Below are 18652 nucleotides of genomic sequence, written 5' to 3'. Positions count from 1 at the left end.
GACTTGGAGAAGTTCATTTTCCCCTTTAAAAATTTAATAAAATAATTAGGATATCTTTCATAAATATTCCGTGGGTCAACTGAGCATTTATCTTATAATTTTACCTTCACTATTTATTTTTAAAACAGTAGCAAGATCGAATACACCCTGTCCAAAGTGGGATCAAAGATTTGCCGTCTTCCTTATTACTGAGAATCTGAGCCAATCCCTACCAGCCTCCAGAAGACCTATATTTAGGAGAATATTACTCTCTTTGAGAAAACATTTTTTTAAAAAGGCTGCCTTTTCTTCAGCACAACGTATGTGGTGAATTAAACCACACCAGTAAATCCCACCCGCTCCTGTCCTTCTACCCTTCTCGCTGGTTCTCACTCTTCCAAATGGTGAAGATCCTACGTTTGTGAAATGGTGGCTCAGTACAGGTCTCTAATGTAAGCACCTGTGCATCCATCCATCACTGCTGTTGCTATCTCTGCAGTATGACAGCATTGCATGCGATGTTTTCATCTTTAGAATGTTTACTCCCATTTTTAATGCCAGCATATCTACACTGGTGACTGAATGAATAAATGAGTGAACCAGGGAGAGCGTTAACTGGAATGGATGTTTGAAGAGCCAGAAAATGACGGGGTGTGAGAGCCATGCGGCAGGGCTCTGTAGGGCTGCACCTGTTTATCCTGACTTCTTCTGGTTCAGAAATAACATGGGCATTCAGAAGCTCGGAAATCACGCTTGTCTTTGAAGATGAAAATGAGGCAGCCGTGTTTCTCCCAACTAATCTAAAATGACATGATATGGCGACCCAAAGTTGGGGAGGTAGATTAGTTGGGGGAAAAAAAAAAGAAAGAAAGCCGCCCCTCAGACAGGAATCTCTCTAATTTGGGGTTGTCTTGTGAGCAAAGATAGCACTTAATGAGTAGGCAGGAGTGTAACAGTAAAAAAGGTTGATGGAATCACATTTTTAGGCACTGTCCTTTCTTGGAGTCTGGGAAAGTCAGGTGATATTCATTTTATGCATGCACACACACATTCCTCTAAAATAAAAACCTAACCTGCTTTTATTCGGCTTCTGGGGTATCAGAGAAGAGTTCCATGTACTGTTCTAGCTATAAAGAGAAAATTGGTGGGAAGATGAGAGATCAGACTTGTCATTCTTCAGTTCTGAAGAGCTGGAATTTTAGGTAACACATGGGAAAGGAGCAGTCCATTTGAGAGAGAGGTGGGACAGATATCTTCATCTTTGAGGAGGGGGTCCTTCAGAGCAGCACCTCAGCTGGTAATATTGGACCTCAGTGAGTTGGCAGTGAGCTTACAGCTGCAGGTGGGAGTCCTCAGATAACTAAATTACAGGAGGTTCAGTTTGTTTTCACTTTTGTGGTTTCACTTTGATGCAAAGAGTCCTTTATTTACTGTCCTCTGTTCATTCACTCAGCAAACGTTCAGTGAAGTTGGCTCTGTGCCAGGCACCATCCTAGCTCCAGGGACCCCAGCACTGAAAATGACATGGAACATCCCACATGGTGGGGCACTTCTGGGGCATTTCCCTTAGCTTCCTGGGGGTGAATTGCCCTGTTGGCTGATCCTGCCAGGAGTCCTCCACCCCATAGATGAGATATTGAACTTCTTTCCCCCCAAGTAATATCAGCTTTGGTTTCTCTCTCTCTGTCCTACCCACCCTCCTGAACTACCAACATCTCTTTAGAGGTGGTCACAGCTAGAGAAGATGGGTCTCTCAAGGGTGAATGGGAGAATTGCTTCAATTCTTCTTCATCCTGGAAAGGAGACTTTGAATTTTCAACTAATAAGGCAGAAGACATCAATAGGAAAAGAAAAATAAGAACTTTCCCTGCCAGGGTTGCCTAGTTACCTCGTCAACATTCCCTTGCAGCCCAGCAGAATTCTCTCTGCATATTTTTATAGTGCACATGTTTTATTGCTGTAATTGATCTATTAAGCAGAAAATATGGAGAACACATGGAGCTCCTATCAGTTTTATGCTGTTTATTTGGGTTTCCATTTTTCTCTTTCCATAAGACTTCATTTTTTATTGTCCCTTTCATTCCTAACTGGAGTAATCCTGTGAAGAAATCACATCACTATCCATGTTGGTGCATTTAACTTTGTAGCTTAAAAAGCAAAAGCCAATACACTAACCTCAAACTAAACAGCACATTGTGGACTTTTCAAAGGCAGACACCAAGTTTTCATCAGCTCTGTGTCCGTGGTGCCTAGCCTCGAGTCTGGCACATAAAAGGTCTTTAGTAAATGTCCACTGATTGAATGAGCAATTGGCTTCAGAGATTTATTGAGAACCAGCATTGTACGGAATGCTATTCATAACATAAAATTGGATTATAGCTCCTGCCCAGGGGGCAAAACTTATGACTTGTTCTTTCCTTTCTGGAGGCTGGACAAGGACAGAGAATAACAACTATGTTGTTGCTAGTGTTCCATTTTCATTAGCCAAAGAAGCTTTCCGCATGAGGCTGCAGCACAATTAGTAGCACCCACATTCTGTCTGGCATTTATAGAAAGTTATTCACTGGATACCTCCTGGGTTCTGGGCACTGTGCTCTCCAAATCAATCCAGATCAATAGACCTGGTCATTGTCACCATCTGTCAAGGCATTTGTATTCGAAACAGTGAGTTTCCCCTCATTCTTCTTAAACACACACACACACACACACACACACACACACACACGCACACACTCACACACTGAAGACTGTGTTTATGAAGCAAACTGTCGACAGAACAACAATGGAAGTTTATTTTGTCATCCCTTTACCCAGCCAGTCAGGCAGCCCTCCAACTCTGTGCTTCTTAAACGTATACTTCTGAGATTTTGTTAAAGTGCAGACTTAGATCTGCTAGGTCTGGAGTGAGGCCTGAGCGGCTGCATTTCTAACAAGCTCTCTTAGTAACCTACAGTGTCATCCAAGGACAGTAGATTTGGCATCACCAGGGAGCTTGTTAGAAATGCACATGCTTAGGCATCACCCCAGACCTACTGGATCTGAACCTGCATTTTAACAAGATCCCACCTTAACATCTGAGAAGCACTGCTCTAACCATTTAATAAACCTACTGTACAAATTATGGGCAGGGGTCTTAAAGGGGCTCGGAGTTGGTCAGTAAGGCCAGATGGATTTCTTGTTCCCTTTTTCATTTCAAAAGTCTTCTGGGTATCTGCCCCAATACAGCATTTGACACTCAAATAAAGACACAGATGCCTTTTGGTTCAGCCATTCAGTGGTATGATGAAATTGTTATTATCCATCCTGGATTGCCAATGTCTTTAAACATGGGAGCCCACCCACCAATCTATCCCATTTCCAGAGAACTTTATTCTAGGTGAAAAAGTTTGAGCAGAAGAGACATCCTCAGGTTTGAGCATGTCAGAATGGTTAATGCATTCTCAATAACAGATCAGAGTTTCTGTTTCCTTATCTGTAAAATGGAGATAAAATACCACCTGTTCTAGCTTCCTTTATAGTCTTGTTCTGAGGAGCTTTGAAACCTACATGTGAAGGAGCTTTGAAAACATAAAAATGTTCATGAGGCTTTCAAGCAGCTTTAGTAAGAAAAAAAATCACATATGTTTCAGTGCCAAAGAGTTCTGGGTTCAAAATTCAGCCTTACCATCTACTAATTTTGCGATTTCTACCAAATTATTTAATCTAGTTGAGCCTCCGTTTCTTTTTGTGCTAAGTGGTCATAAAAACATCCACCATGCAAGACTGTAGTAAGGATTAAAATGTTAATAATATACGTAAAGGATCTGGTGTATAGTAGAGTTTAATAAATGGTAGCCAGTAGTGGCACATTAAGGGTCGTGACTGAGAAATAAATCCTCCAAAGATGACTTTTTCCCCCCTCCAGTAAGCCTTTTACGTTGAGGCAAAAAGAAAGGGTGACTTTAAAGCTGGTTAAAGTTTTGATTAAATGCCCAGCCTGTTCAAGAGACTGATATCTTCAAGTTCATTATCTCAAAGTATCTCTGGAAGAAAACATCTCTAAACTTCATATGGGGTTTTAATATTTACTGAAATGTTTGTGAGTACCAGCCACTGCAGGGCTTTGTGACAAGGAGTTGCTATGATTATTCTGTGTCATGAGAGGTGCTAGAGGATCTTTTGGGGGGTGTGCATAGGAGCCTGCCATCGTATGGGGGAAGGTTTCACATTGGTGTCCATGCAAGCAGATACTCCAGGCCCCAGGGAAACAGCCAAACAAGTGATACTGAGGCTCATGTAAGGCAATGAAAGAACATTGTTCTGAGGACCATGGTAACTGATGGTACCCTCATTATCAGAATAACAGAACAGCCAAGTCTTATTTGCTGGAGACATGAAGGGGCAGCTGTTGGGTGGTCAGCAATTAAGCATTTGTGATACAGAGGGACCATTGTTTTTGTGGGTTTTTTTTTTTAGATTTATTTATTTATTTGAGAGAGAGAGAGAGCCCAAGCAGGGGGAGTGGGAGAGGGAGAAGCATGCTTCCCGCTGAGCAGGGAGCCCGATGCGGGGCTCGATCCCAGGACCCCGGGATCATAACCTGAGCTGAAGGCAGACGCTTAACGAACTGAGTCACCCAGGCATCCTGATGTTTTGTTTTGTTTTGTTTTTTAAGATTTATTTATTTATTTATTTATTTGAGAGCACACACACGTGGGGCGGGGAGGGGCAGAGGAGGAGAGAGAGCCAGAAATTTGATCAGACTCTGTGCTGAGTGTAGAGCCAGGGTGGACTCGATCTCACAACCCCCGAGACCATGACCTGAGGCGAAACCAAGAGTCTGATGCTTCGCTGACTGAGCCACCCAGGGGCCCCACTATTGTCTATTTTAAAAGGAAAAAAAAACCCAACCTCACCATCCTTTCTCTATCTTCCCAACCTCTAGCTCATATTTTTATTTTGGAAAAGCACTTTTAGGGCCCTCTGTTTTCTCAAACCTCTTTCCAGGCTGACTAAGCCTTTGGGAAGGTATTCTTTTCAGGGAGAGATTGCCAGGGGTTTGCAGAGTTTGCGTGGTGATGTCCTTCGTGGTGATAGTTTGAAGCACCCTGGAGTGTGATTTCACAGACGTCCTCAGGCAGAGAGTGCCACGGGACCTGCTTTTCCACATGGATCTCTTTGTGGGGAGTGTTTGTGCTGAACGCCATGTGAGGAGGAGAAAAAACCCACCTCGTCAATGTGGCATTTCAGTGGAAAGCTAACAGGAAGAGAGTGAGATAAGGAGGAAGTGAGCAGACAGGGGCTGCAGGGGGTGGCCAGAGGAGGCTTGCACCTGAATGATCAGCAGTTCTGAGCAAAGAGCAGCTTGTGAGAGGGAGTACGCATGTCTCAGGTGTTTTTGTTTTTATGTTTTTACCTGAATGACCTAAGGTTGAATGCATCACCAAGCCACGTTTGAGTGTGGAATAGCAAAACCCCATCTAAACAGGGCAAGTGCATTACAGTGGGATCATGCTCCAAGTTCACTGTAGCAGATTCCATGATGGGCTCTTCTGAATCTAGCTGCAGCTGTTGGCCCATTTTGCTAGGGCTTGATCCATAAGTGGATCAGTTATCTCCTCTCTGTTTCCAAGCCACAGGACACAATTGTTACCTCCAGCCAATCTATACTTGTGGTCTTTAGGGAATTTGTGGATGGAAGGTCTGGGTAAAGGGGCTTCAGGAACCAGCAGGAAAGATAGGTGGAAGGGCATCACTTCTTAAAATTTAAGGTGATGTGGAAAGAGTATTCACTAGGAGTCAAGAAACTCGGTTTCAATCCTAACTATGCCCATATTAGCTATGGGATGTTGTTTAGGCAAGTAAATTTATCTCTTAGACACCCAGGGATAGTGGTAACTACTACAAATCTACTATAAACCACACCAGGATTTTGTAAGGGCCAAATGAGGTAATAAAGAAGAGAGTACTGAAGACCAAAGCTACACTTTCCAAAATGGTAGCCACTAGCTGCATGTGGCTATTTGAATTTCAATTTGTTAAAGTTCAATAAGATGAAAAATTCAGTTCTTAAGTCACACCAGCCACATATAGCTAGTTGGTATCATACTGGACAACAAAGATATAGAACATTTGCATTATCACAGAAAGTTTTGTTGTACACCCCTGCCTCAGAACTCTAGGGTATGATATCAAAGGTGTAAAGGATGAAATATTATAGGGGTGATAAATGCTGTCATAGTTAAGGATTCTTGGAAAGAAACAAAACCCTCTCAAGTTAGCTGAAGTAAAACAAGAGATTTATTTATTTTTTTAAAGATTTTATTTGTTTATTTGAGAGAGAACGCACTAGAGAGAGTGAGCGTGAACAAGCAGGGGCAGAGGGAGAGGAAGAAGCAGGCTGCCTGCTGAGCAGAACCTTGGGATCATGACCTGAGCCAAAGGCAGATGCTTAACCCACTGAGCCACCCAGGCGACTGAGCCACCCAGGAATTTATTTGATTAATTCAGGGAAAACCTATGGATCCCAAGGGCTTCAGAAATAACTGGAACCAGGGGCGCCTGGGTGGCTCAGTTGTTAAGCATCTGCCTTCGGCTCAGGTCCTGATGCCAGGGTCCTGGGATCGAGCCCGGCATGGGGCTCCCTGCTCAGTGGGGGGCCTGCTCCCTCTCCCACTCCCCCTGCTTGTGTTCCCTCTCTCGCTGTCTCTCTCTGTCAAATAAATAAATAAAATGTTAAAAGAATAACTGGAACCAATTCCTAGAAGATTAACAGGAACTTAAGAAACCACTGTCCTCACTGTTTCTCTTTTTCTCTTGTCTTCTTCCTATAGCCGCTTGTGCCCTTGTATCTGGTTCTCTGTCAGTGACATTTTCCTTCTCTCCCCTCTCCTCCTCTCCCCCCCCCTTACTCTCCTTCCTTCCTCATTCTTCTCTCCTCCCTCCCCTCTCTGAGAGCAGCTTTCTTAACTGCACTGCATGTGGTCCAAGGAGGGCTCAACCGGGCCCAGTTTTCATTGTTTCTCAGGAACAATGCCTGACAAAGGCTGGGCCCTGATCCCAAATTCCGAGGAGAGATATTCTTATTAGCCAGCAGGGTGTGATAGCCACCCCTGCTCCAACCAGTTATATTTAAGAGCATGGGGTAGTGATTCCATGCTTACTCAATAAAGGCAGTGGGGAGTGCTCTATAAAGGGGCCTATGTGGGATGGGGATGGGCCCTTGACTAACATGTTCATGTTAACCTCTTGGAGAGTCCATTAGCCTACATCCACACAGGGAAGAGTTGCCAGAGATTTGACCAAGGCCATGAAGAAAAAAGAGTTATTTGTGTGGTTTGAATCACCATTACAGATGCTTGGGGGTTTGGCGTGTCCTCAATATCCTTATGCCTGGGTAGAAGTAGGTACTGACAGAAGCGAGGTGGAAATCAGATCTAAGCGTTTGTCGTTCTTACATGCAAACTGGGTACTAATAAGACCCTTTTCTCTTCAGCCTTTAGAAAGAAACATGAGGTTCTCTTGGAGACTATTCAAGAGGAAGGTGGAAGGGGCCGCCTAAAAGAGATTAAAAGCTGCGTACCGCAAGCCTGGGGCCAGAGGGCTGGCAGTGGAAAGCGCTGCTGGGTTGTGACCTCTCCCTGAGAAGTTCTAGGTGCCTTTTTGCTTCCTGCAAAAAAAAGGAAGAGAAGGAGAAGACCATGTCCATAGCCTTGAAGCAGGTGTTCAACAAGGACAAGACCTTCCGGCCCAAGAGGAAATTTGAACCTGGCACGCAGAGATTTGAGCTCCACAAACGGGCTCAGGCATCCCTCAATTCAGGCGTGGATCTGAAGGCTGCTGTGCAGCTGCCCAGTGGGGAGGACCAGAACGACTGGGTGGCGGTGCACGTGGTGGACTTCTTCAATCGGATCAACCTCATCTATGGCACCATCTGTGAGTTCTGCACCGAGCAGACCTGCCCCGTGATGTCGGGGGGCCCCAAATATGAGTATCGGTGGCAGGATGACCTCAAATACAAGAAGCCAACTGCCCTCCCAGCTCCTCAGTACATGAACCTTCTTATGGATTGGATCGAGGTCCAGATCAACAATGAGGACATATTTCCAACCTGTGTGGGTAAGTCCGTGACCAGCTTCTTGCTTATTTTGCTGCATCCCACCCAAGTTCAGAAAGTTTGCAGAGGCTTCTTCTAGGACTGTCTTTAAATGCTGGGGAACACCTATCGATATTTCCCTAAATTCCACCATACCAGCAGTGTCTTTTTCCACATCTAAGAACCTCCTTGAAATTTAAAAACACAAAACAAAAAAACCCACCAAAAACACCAAAAAACCATTTGTGAACTACTTACAATTATTTTGTGGGCCTCAGTGGTACACATACCACATGTTAGGGAACATTGCCTTGGTGAGATGTTAGATTTGATCTTGCTGGCTTCCTTAGGACTAGGCCCCAGACCCACGCAGTTATCCTGGTAGAATTTTCACTTTTTGGCTAATTAGTTAAAGTTACATTAACTCTAGTGCATTTATTGGTATTCATCTCTCAGGTTAGGGAATCCCAGTGTGAGAATCCATGGGCTTGTTTGGGGATCAATCAAACAGGGATTGGCATTCTGGGGAAATAGAGGTCCTGGCATTCTGTTCTGCCCACTCCTGATCATTTGTTATTAGTTCCAGGCTGTACTGTTAACTGTGGACTCTTGTGTAAGCTGCTGGACCCACTAGGGACACTTGAAATGCAAATGCTTTCATTTGCTTGGCGCTCTGAGCCATAAAACTCTTCAAGGGGAAGGACTAAACCTTATCTCCCTTTTATATTTCTTTATGCTGCTGATAATTGGATTTTCCATGCACTGACAGGCTGAATTTAAAATTCAGGTTTGGTTTGGTTTTGTTTTTTTAGGCCTGAGATTCAATAGGAATGAGCACTCTCCTACTTCCACTCTTGTGTTTCCAGTATCTAACACGGTGCCCTGGAACCTTTGTAGGCACTCAGGAATTATTTGTGGAATGATAGAGAAAATACTTGTGCTCTTGGACAGTAGTATTAAAAAGCTCTGGTTTGGGATATAAAAGAAGCATTTGGAACACATTGTTGAAATCCCCTCTAGATGGGATGTGTGTGTCTCCATGTGGCATATGGGAAGTTGAGGTGGGTGGGGGGCGGGGTATGGAAGTAATTAAGCTAATACCAGGGGGGAGAAAAGTGTATACATTGCATGTACGTCTTGAAATATTCAGCACGCAAACCAATTTGCTCAGAACCACTCTGCTGCCTTGCTTGTCCAGCTCTGTCCTGCTCTTGCTCTGTGCTGTTCCTTGCTAAGGAAGGAGGTGGTGTGTGCGCTCCGGCAAACTCCCTTGGCTCACCAGCACAGGAGGAAGAAGGCAGGGTTCCAGAACTCCCCCAGCCATATAACAGGCACCGCAGGGGGATGGGAAGTTCTTCGGTTCATATCTTTTTGTACTTTCATTGACTGTCAGAGGCTTCTTTTGTTGCTAGGAGGAATTTTGCCAACTTCCAATGCTCTGTGCAGAACATGTGATAGCAATAAAGATAAATAAATGTGGGCAAGGATACGTCCTCTTTGTCTTTCCCCTTCTGTTTCTGCTCCTTGGTGCTTTGAACTCTGGGCACTGCTGCTGTCTCTGGCAGCTGTGGTTACCACATAGAGTTGGTGACCAGAAATAACATCGCAGAGCCATGGTGTGTTACTTGAGAGTAAGGAAGCTTCTGGCAGTCGGCTTGGAAACTAGGACATCATAGATGGTTTTAGACTTTATTTGGAGGAAATCAGTGGATGCCGCCATATCCCCCAGAGTCACTGACTTTGCTGTCTTTTTCCAGACATTTCCTTAGCCATTCAGTGGACTTGCAGAACATAATCACCTGGTCAGAATCCTGTTTCAGCTCTGCCCAACCTTTGTTCCATAGTACATAGTTCTGAGAGATCTTAATAGGTGCACTGTGCTTTTTTTTTTGTCCATGAAAAATAAGTTGGGAACTGCTGAATGACAACAATTCCTTTACTGCAGGACTTTTAATATTCTAATGTGTATTATAAGTCTCGGAGAAAGGAATACTTTAATATGTAGTATTTCCTAATTTGAACCTGTATCTTTTTTTTTTCTTTTTAGATGAAGCACCATTAGCATCTTTGGGGAAATGTTAATCTATATAAGTTAGAGTTGTCAAGCATTTGTTTGTTTATGTGGGCCTTCTTTTCAAAATGCAAATTCTTTGACCTTCCCCCAACTAAATCAAAATCTCTTAGATGAGACCTAAGAATCTGCCCTGTACTAAGCACCTGCCACTCCTCTGTTTACTTTAACTGCCCAGAATGCTTTTCATTCCCCCCCAAAAACAGTCTGTATCTTACCTCTCTGGTTTTATCCGTCTGGTTTTCTCCTTTTGGAATCCCCCATCTTCTCTAACTAGTGAATTTTCCTGCATCCTTTATACCATGTCCTCTGTGAAGGCTTTCACCCATTAGAATGTAAGCCCCTTAAGGTTATGGAATGTCTTTTATTCATTTAAATATTTCAGTACTAAGTCCAGTCTTGGTGCCTTACAAGTTATTGAATGGATGGATGGATAGACAGATCGATGGATGGAAGGATGGAGGAAAAAATAATCTTTATAAAGTCCGAACATGTCTGTAGTGCTGGTGATCAAAAGTTAAACGGAACCTCTGAATCCCTTTATCACCATCCTCAGTATATCCTGCACCTTGTCTTCATAGAGTTTAATTTTTCCAACGTGAAATGTTAGGGGTCAGTAAAAACCACTGCCATCCACCATTACCCTAAAGGTCTTCATCAGCATCCTGCTCACCTCTGTCATTTGCCCTTGGATTAAATTGTTGCTATCTTTTGAAAAAAAACATCTTTAGGAGCCACTTTCTCTGTTAGAATTCATTTCCTCCTCTTCTTCCTCCCCCTGATTCCAGCCTACTTTTCATCTTTTTGATCTTTGTTCTGCCGTGAGTCATTATCATGGAAATGATCAAGATGTCTGTCAGGATAAAGTAAAAGAAGAATTCTCTGCAAACAGCAGACCCCGGATGGATGAGAAATGGGGAGTTCTGCTTAGCATTATGGCTTTGGATCCCAGGCATATTTCTGTGTTCTTGCCTGGGAATTGGGAGGGGTTCAGACTTCACCTCCTCCCCACTGTGATCCAAGGAAATAGGACCAGAAAATACTGACAGATGTGAAGGCTTCACCCTCACTTAGGTATTAAAGCATATAAACAGCTATTGATCTCTGCCATTGAAACATGGGGGGAAAGAAAAGCTTTCATCTGTTCCTGGATCCTAGTTTAACTAGGATACCCGTACTATTTTGAAGTTGAGCGTTCTCAGTTGGGAGCATACCAAACAGATGTGGCTCCCTCGTGAACCATAGTCTCCTCCACTCCCCGTTGATCCCCTTAACCTCCCTTGTGAAAAAGTCAACAGATGTCCCTGTGAAAGCTTCTAAGACAGCAGTAACTTCAGAAGCAGAGGCCTCCTCCTCTTCCATTGTATCTCTTCAACCACTTTTAGAGATAACAGCAGAAAAATAGCTACATCTTCTTTATTCTGTTGCCTGTCTAGTTAACAATAACTTTTATGTTCTAGCCCTCAGCTTCTCTGTTTTTCTGTTATATAATAGGACGTAATGTCTTAGTTCTAACACTAAGGAAAAAATGAGTGGAAAACTTAGAGCTCCTCCAACTCATGTTTTTAAAAAGTCTCTGAACAGGAGGAATAAGAACATTTAAAAATTAATTACATGATCTCACCTACCTTTATGGTTTTAGAATAGATGGGTGTCAGGGAAGGAGAGGGCGGGGAAGGAAAGCGAGAAAGGCAAGGGAAGGGACTCACTTCTCTTGACCTTGCTAAGTGCAAGCTGTTAATCTTTCTTAATTCTTGCAATAACTAAATTAATTAAATATTCCATTTTACCAGTGAGGATGCTGACATTTAAACAAGCTCAGGGACTTTCCCAAGGTTGTACGGCTAATAAGTCATTCAGAAGTCAGAGTTTGGGTTCAAGAGTAGTGAAAAATCCATGCCTTTGTCCCCCCCCTACCATTCAGAGCATGAATCATTATTTTGCAGATTTTCCTTCACATGGCTAAAGATTTCTCAATCAGTGGTTCTAGGAGGTTGTCTAGGATGGAGAAAATTTTACAAAACATGATTTTGTTGTAACTTTTAAGGAAGTGATTTGTTTGTTTGTTTGTTTGTTTTTATTTACTTCTGTTTAAAAAATCACCTCCGAAATGCCTGGAGTGTGTGTCCAGGCACTGTAACTATTTCCATGTTACATTCCAAGATTGGGGAAGGGATGACTTAGCCTCATGAAAACACTTGTGAGCCTCTAATGACCTATTACTACCGTTCGTTCGTTCATTCATTCATTCAATGACTGCTTGTCAAGCACCTGCTCAGAAGCAGGGCCTATTTTAGGCACTGAGAGAGCAAAGCAGAGCTCATGTCTTTGAGCAGCTTCCAGAATGTCCAGAATGTCTGGTTGCTCTGTACGGTTTTCTACAATGAGTAGTTTGTTCAGTGGTCAAGTGCATTGTGGAAATAGTTGCATCCCTTTGGCATTAGGCTACAGCTGAGTTTCATCCTCTCTCAAAATATTGTGGCAGGAAACATGAGACTATAAAAATGTCCGTGGGGAGAACTTTTCAGACATGAGGGTGTCAGGGAAGTGGGTTTATAATTAGGCTTTAAACTTTAACTTTTTTTTTTTTATTGTAGGTCCCCCTCATTTTTTAGTTTTGATATAAATCTGTATAACACTGGTAAGACAGAACGTACATCAGCAAAATGTATTTACCATGTGGTAGAATTGGCCCTGGACTTGCAGAGACTTGAATTAATTCAAGGAGCTCTGCCCTCGCGAGGTGTTCTGTGACGTTGGTAAACACATAATTGCTGAGCTTACACGTTTCTGTTTGTAAACTGACAACTGTAATTCGATCTCACAGGACTTTTGTAAGGATTAAAGGAGGCAGTGTGAGTAGAAACAACCAGCCAGAGCCATAATCACCTCTAAGTGGTGCTGAGAAACAAATGTGTTCATTGCTTTTCTCTCTCTGCATACATTTCTGCATAACTACCAACCCAAATTCATGGAGACCACTGGGCAGTTTCTGAACAGTATCCCTAGAACAATAAAATGCATTATAAAAGACTCAACAAGATTTTTAAAAGTTAGCAGTTTTCATCGCTGAATTGCTCTTTCATGGAGTTGTAATCTCTCTACAGGTTGTCATCTCTCAAAGACTTTGGGAAATTTCAATGTTTTTTAAGGAGCTAGAGTTTTGGGGATGAACACCTAACTATAGGGGAAAAGCCATTTGGTTGGGTCTTCTCACTTGGTTTTCAGAAGATTGAGTACTGAACCTGCCCATGTCCAGTGTTAAACCAGCTAACCTCAGCAGAGGGTGGGTACAGGTCAGTGGGGAAGAGGGGAGACAGCCTACTGGTCACATCTGGGACAAGCTACTCAGTAAAATCAGTGTTGGGCAAGGTTACCTCAATTTGATCTCTTAAGAGGATGGGGAAAGGGTTCTCAGGTAGCTTAGTGCCAGGAATGGAGCTCCCAAGATAGCCTTGTGAGCTAGCAAGTTTTCCCAAGGCCCTGGAAACATGATTTGCCTTTGGGATCTAAGAGATTGTTTGGCTTTCTAAGAATTTACTAGTTGGGAGGGCCTAATAATAAAGCTGCCATCTTTTGGACAGGTACTACCCTAAATACTTTACCTATATTATGTCATTTAAAATGTAAAACAATCCTCTAAGGCACATAGTGTGATTTCAGTTTCACAGATGAGAAAGATTAAGTAACTTGGCCAGGGTCTCACAGGCAGGGCTAGGATTCAGACCCAAGGTGGCCCAACTCCGTAGCCATGGTCACAACTACTCCAACATCTCGGGTCTGTGACATTCTTATCCCAGAACCAATACCATCCTTGATTTACCCTTGCTTGTTACAGATGTTAAATCCTCTCTGGGAAAAGTCCTAAGACAAACCCAACAGTCACAGTGAGGAATGTGAAAATAGATAGGGTCCTGCGTCTGATAGAAATTATAGTGGGTCATTACTGATGGGAACTGCAAGGTTCTGCTTTTTTTTTTTTTTTAAGATCTTATTTATTTATTTGAGAGAGAGAGTGTGTGTGAGCAGGGGGAGGAAGAGAGGGAGAGGAACAAGCAGACTCTTCCCTGAGTGTGGAGTCTGAGGTGGGGCTTGCTCCTAGGACCCTGAGATCATGACCTGAGCTGAAATCAAGAGTTGGACGCTTAACCAACTGAGCTACCCAAGTGCCCCGGTTCTGCTCTTTTTAAGAACTTTCTTCCTCTGGGGTGCCTGGGACCCCACGTTTGTTCAGTTGTATATTCATGGAAAACTTGCAGACACAGTTGAATCCACTCTTCCACACCCCCACTGGCTACTGGAGAATTGATGGTCTATTTTGGATGGTCACAATTCCCTGCCTTGTTAACCCAATACTGCAGTGACTTGGTGGCTCTGTTAATGAGGACAGTGTTAAATAACCACCCCCACTCAACAAATCCCAAGAGATGCCTCTGAAAAATGGTGAGTGCCTCCTTGTGATAAGAAGCAGAGAAGAAGGGAAGTAGATACAGGGAGCTCAGAGGACCTAGAGACTGCCCTGTAAGGGAAGGCTAATTACCTACTGTCCCAACCTGCACTGAGTTCTCCATTACCTGTGCTATGCAATTTTAATGAGCCAGATCTCAGGTGACAAGTTGTTACTTCTCAGCATCAGTTGGGAAGGGAAAAGGGATATGTGATATTCAGTGGAAAACAGAGATGAAAAACAAAAGCTGAAATGCGGCGGGGGTGGGGCATCTGCTGCTTTAACTTGGTTAGTGAGTGTAGAAATGGCGTCCTTCCTTAGCCAGGGAAGGCTACACTATGGAGGTCAATGCTGCTGGAGAAGCAGGCCAGCTCAGAGCCATCCTGTAGGGGATGTGGAAATATATCTGGAAGTGCAACGGGATGGACAAAAGTGACTTAACTAGAACTCTTGCCCAGAACAGAGTATGGAGTTGGAAGGAACAGTGGTACACGCCATTTGGAGTGAGGATGAGACCCCTAAGCATGTACTGGAATTCCCAACTGACTTCTACAGAGAGCACAGGTTTATTTATCTAAGCAGGGCTCATCTGCAGAGCCCTGATACCAGAGGCCTTCCCTCTCTGCCCTCCTGACCAGGGCTCTGCCTCCCTATAGATAGGATATAGATACTTAAATAATGTCATTTTGAAGGGAGATCCAATTATTGGCCTGCCCTAGATCTCCATGTGTAGAGAGTGATTCATTTCCTTTAAAATACCTGTAGGTTTAGGGACATGTGTTGTCTGTAAGGTCTCTGCAGACAGGACCTTTCTGTCATTTTAGCTTTAATAACTCATGCTAAATTCATAGTCTAATTCTATCCATGTTTTCCTTCACATAATCAGCTTTTCCATTAAGTCTTCTTCTAGTAAAATGGATGCTCTGGGAAAATGAGCCAGTTTGGAGCGGCTGGGTGGTGGGGTGGCGGTAAAAAGGAACAAAAGCATTAGTGTCTGCCAGACATGACTTTGAATCCCAGTGATCAACTTTTACTAGCAAATCTTCAGTCTCTCTAAGTTTGTTTCTTCATCTATAAAATGCGTGTATCAGTAGCTACTTCATAGGATTGTTGAGGGTATTAAATAACATGCTACATTTCAAACACTTAGCTCAGTGTTGGATATGCTTTAAACGTTGCTTCCCTCAGCATCACGTGGTATCAGTGTGAGGAAGTAGACGTGTCAGGTGAATTGAGGTGAAGAGGGAAAGAACCTCGGATAAAAATCCACGAATTATATCAAGCATCTGACTGTGTAGTTGATCATCCATGCTCCCTTCCTCTTTTGCTACATCTCTTGGAGCCAGTGGAAGAAAGGGGAAACTTGCATGGGATAAGATTAACCCGGCTTGGCCTTGACTGCTGGGGCCAGGAGCAGGTCCACAGTAGGACTTCAGAAGATGCTTTACATGCGTATCCTGTGTGGGCCGCACCAAGCCGATTCCACCTTCTTGTTTCCGCCACAGGATGCAGTGCTTGGCAGAACACTTTGCACTAAGTGGCCACCTGGAGAACTAATGTATTCCCCAAAGTAGGAAGGTGTGGAATTTTTTGTTACTTGGCTCACATTTTCATTTCTCAGAGAAAGTTCAATATTTAAAGAAAGCTTGTCAAAGAATCCTTTTATTATGTGACTACCTCTTTAATGGTGTGTCTCATTGATTCTCAGGGCATGCCTCTGGAAGTGAAAGTGTTTGTCTTCATGGAGAGACAAAATGAATTGTTAGTGTTCTCACAGGAAACGGAGAACTCATTCTTCAAAAGAAGCGATAGGTTTTCGGTGTTTCTGTATCACTCAGCCCAGGATCCCAAGAGTGGAGAGCAGTGATTAAGGGAGACTCTGCAGCCAACTGCCGAGTGTTTGTTTTGTTGCTTACCCCGGAGTCCTGTCATCCGGGAAGGTGCCAGCAATGACAGGCTGAAGTGAGGGAGCGCTGACGCTTGGCAAGGCAGCACAGTGAAGCCTCAGCATCTGGGGACGACCAAGAATTACTTGTGGTTGACTTCCTTCAACATCACCTTGGTTGCTGGGCCCAGCCAGGAAGTCCTACCGTGTATCCTATAAGAAGCAGAGGGAAGGAGGTTGCTGAATATTAGGGATTTACCTGTTATGGCCCCTCATCAAATATAAACCATCTATATTTTGCTGTCCCAAAGTAGGGAAGAAAAAGCCTATAGCTGAGGGCATCTGTCTTCCCATGTCTTTGAAGAGAAATGTGAGCAAATATGTTAATGACATATACCAAGGTCCCTAGGAAACTATCTGTGGGCAGGAACTGTCAAAACACATGGGATGTGTTCTGATGATTTTATTTCTGTTTTCCAAAAGTAGTGTAGGACGAGTGGCTCATCATCAGTCCAGGTTCAAATCTGTTCCTCACTTTATGGGCTCTGTGACTTGGCAAGCCCTGAACCTCTCTGAGCCCATTTCCTCATCTGGAAAATGGGGGTAGTAATGATGATATCTGCTTTGTAAGGTTATGAGAATTGAGTGTCATACTGCACATGAAGCTCTTCATGAGTTCCCGGCAGAGAGTTAAGTGCTGATTGAATATGAGCTTTATTTCCTTTATGCAGTGGTATAAAAAGGGGAGACTTGTGATTTACTGCAGCTTCTAATGCCTGATTACAGAGGAGAATTTCTCCTGCAGCATTCTCTGCACGCTCCTTTTCCAACTGAAATAAAAATTGAGAAAAGTTATTGACCATTTCATAATTATAGTAATGATCTTGGAAAAAAAATAATTTCCACATCCATTAGAATCCCAGTTAAGAATCAAAACTTGAACACCAGCTGAAAGCAGTAGATTCCATTTTTTCTGTAGGGCAGTAAAATTCCAAAGTTTAAAATACAGTAGTAGTCATATTAACGAACATGTATTACCTATTCTGGGCCAAACACCGTGCTTTGTTCTTTCTGGATATTTTTTTCTAATCCTCACAGAAGCTTTGGTTGACCATTATTATTATTATTATCCCTATTTTAAATGAGGAACCTGAGATGACTCTCTGCCCAAAGTATGGGCAGAGCTGGAAAGTCAAACTGGGATGGTGTAGTGAGCAAGTAATAACAAAAGGTGTGAGCCACCATGACCCTAGGATTGGACAAAGGGAGGGTAGGGGATTACAGGTCCTGGGATACAGGGCTGCTCAGCCGGAGCTGGGAGCACAGAGCAAAGACCTGGTCCACAAGCCCTGGAGCCAAGAAGATGAGTCCAAAGGAGAGAGGGCGATGAAAAGTGCTTGGGCATCTGTTCCCTGCTCTGTTCTCCTTCCAGTGCTCCCCCTTGTCTTTGGCACAGAAGCCTGGGGAACCTGTATTGCAAAGGGTGGGGAATGGATCTGAGAACAAATAGGCAAGTGACTGACTTGTGGAAAATACAGAAAAATAACAAATAAATGTATGATATAATTTTAGGCAGTGATAAGTCCTGGGAAGACAACTAAAGTTGGAACAGGGATCTGGGATACTGTAAGATTTGAGATAGATGTAGAACAGTGGTTCTCAATTTTTTTTTCTTTTCTCCCCCCCCCTTTCTTTTTGGTCTCAAAACACTTTCATACTCTTAAAAATTATCGAAAATTCCAAAGGCCTTTTGTTTACATGGGTTGTATCTATCAGTATTACCATATTAGAAATTACAAGTAGGAAAGTTTACAAATATTTATTCATTGAAAAAATAATAAACTTACCACGTATTAACATATATAACGTTTTCCATGAGAAGTAATGGTTTCCCAAAACAAAAAAATAGAGTAAGAAGAGTGGCATTGTTATTTATTTATTTATTTTTTGTAAATCTCTTTAATGTCTCTTTAGAAGACAATTGGACTCTCCCTATCTGCTTCTGCATTTTGATGTATTGTGATATGTTGTTTTACATTCAAGTCCAGGGTCACAGATAAATAGTTGAAATGTGATGACTTTGTGTACCCGACAGGACCCCCATGAAAGAACCCCCAGGGTTCCATACAGTACTTTGAAAACCACTGATACAGATAGAGCAATGGGGAGGCCAGTCCTTTGCACCTACTGGGCACT

General features: G+C 43.1%; 1 protein-coding gene across 2 annotated transcripts in view; it reads left to right on the top strand.

Moving 5' to 3' along the window:
• MOB3B (MOB kinase activator 3B) overlaps nucleotides 1-18652 on the top strand; it is a 186988-nt gene that overhangs the window by 57297 nt on the left and 111039 nt on the right. For both annotated transcript variants that reach the window (XM_028115263.2, XM_088018945.1), the window contains exon 2: nucleotides 7454-8076. In XM_028115263.2, coding sequence (XP_027971064.1) covers nucleotides 7659-8076 — 418 coding nt within the window. In that variant the 5' untranslated portion in view covers nucleotides 7454-7658. The remainder of the gene's footprint in view (nucleotides 1-7453; nucleotides 8077-18652) is intronic.

Source organism: Eumetopias jubatus, unplaced genomic scaffold, assembly GCF_037043125.1.
Source record: "Eumetopias jubatus isolate StellerSeaLion01/CBP00866 unplaced genomic scaffold, mEumJub1_p1.0 scaffold_15, whole genome shotgun sequence".
In the NCBI taxonomy this organism is placed as follows: Eukaryota; Metazoa; Chordata; class Mammalia; order Carnivora; family Otariidae; genus Eumetopias; species Eumetopias jubatus.
The sequence above is the reverse complement of the archived record's forward strand: the minus strand, read 5'-3'. Positions and strand labels throughout refer to the sequence as shown.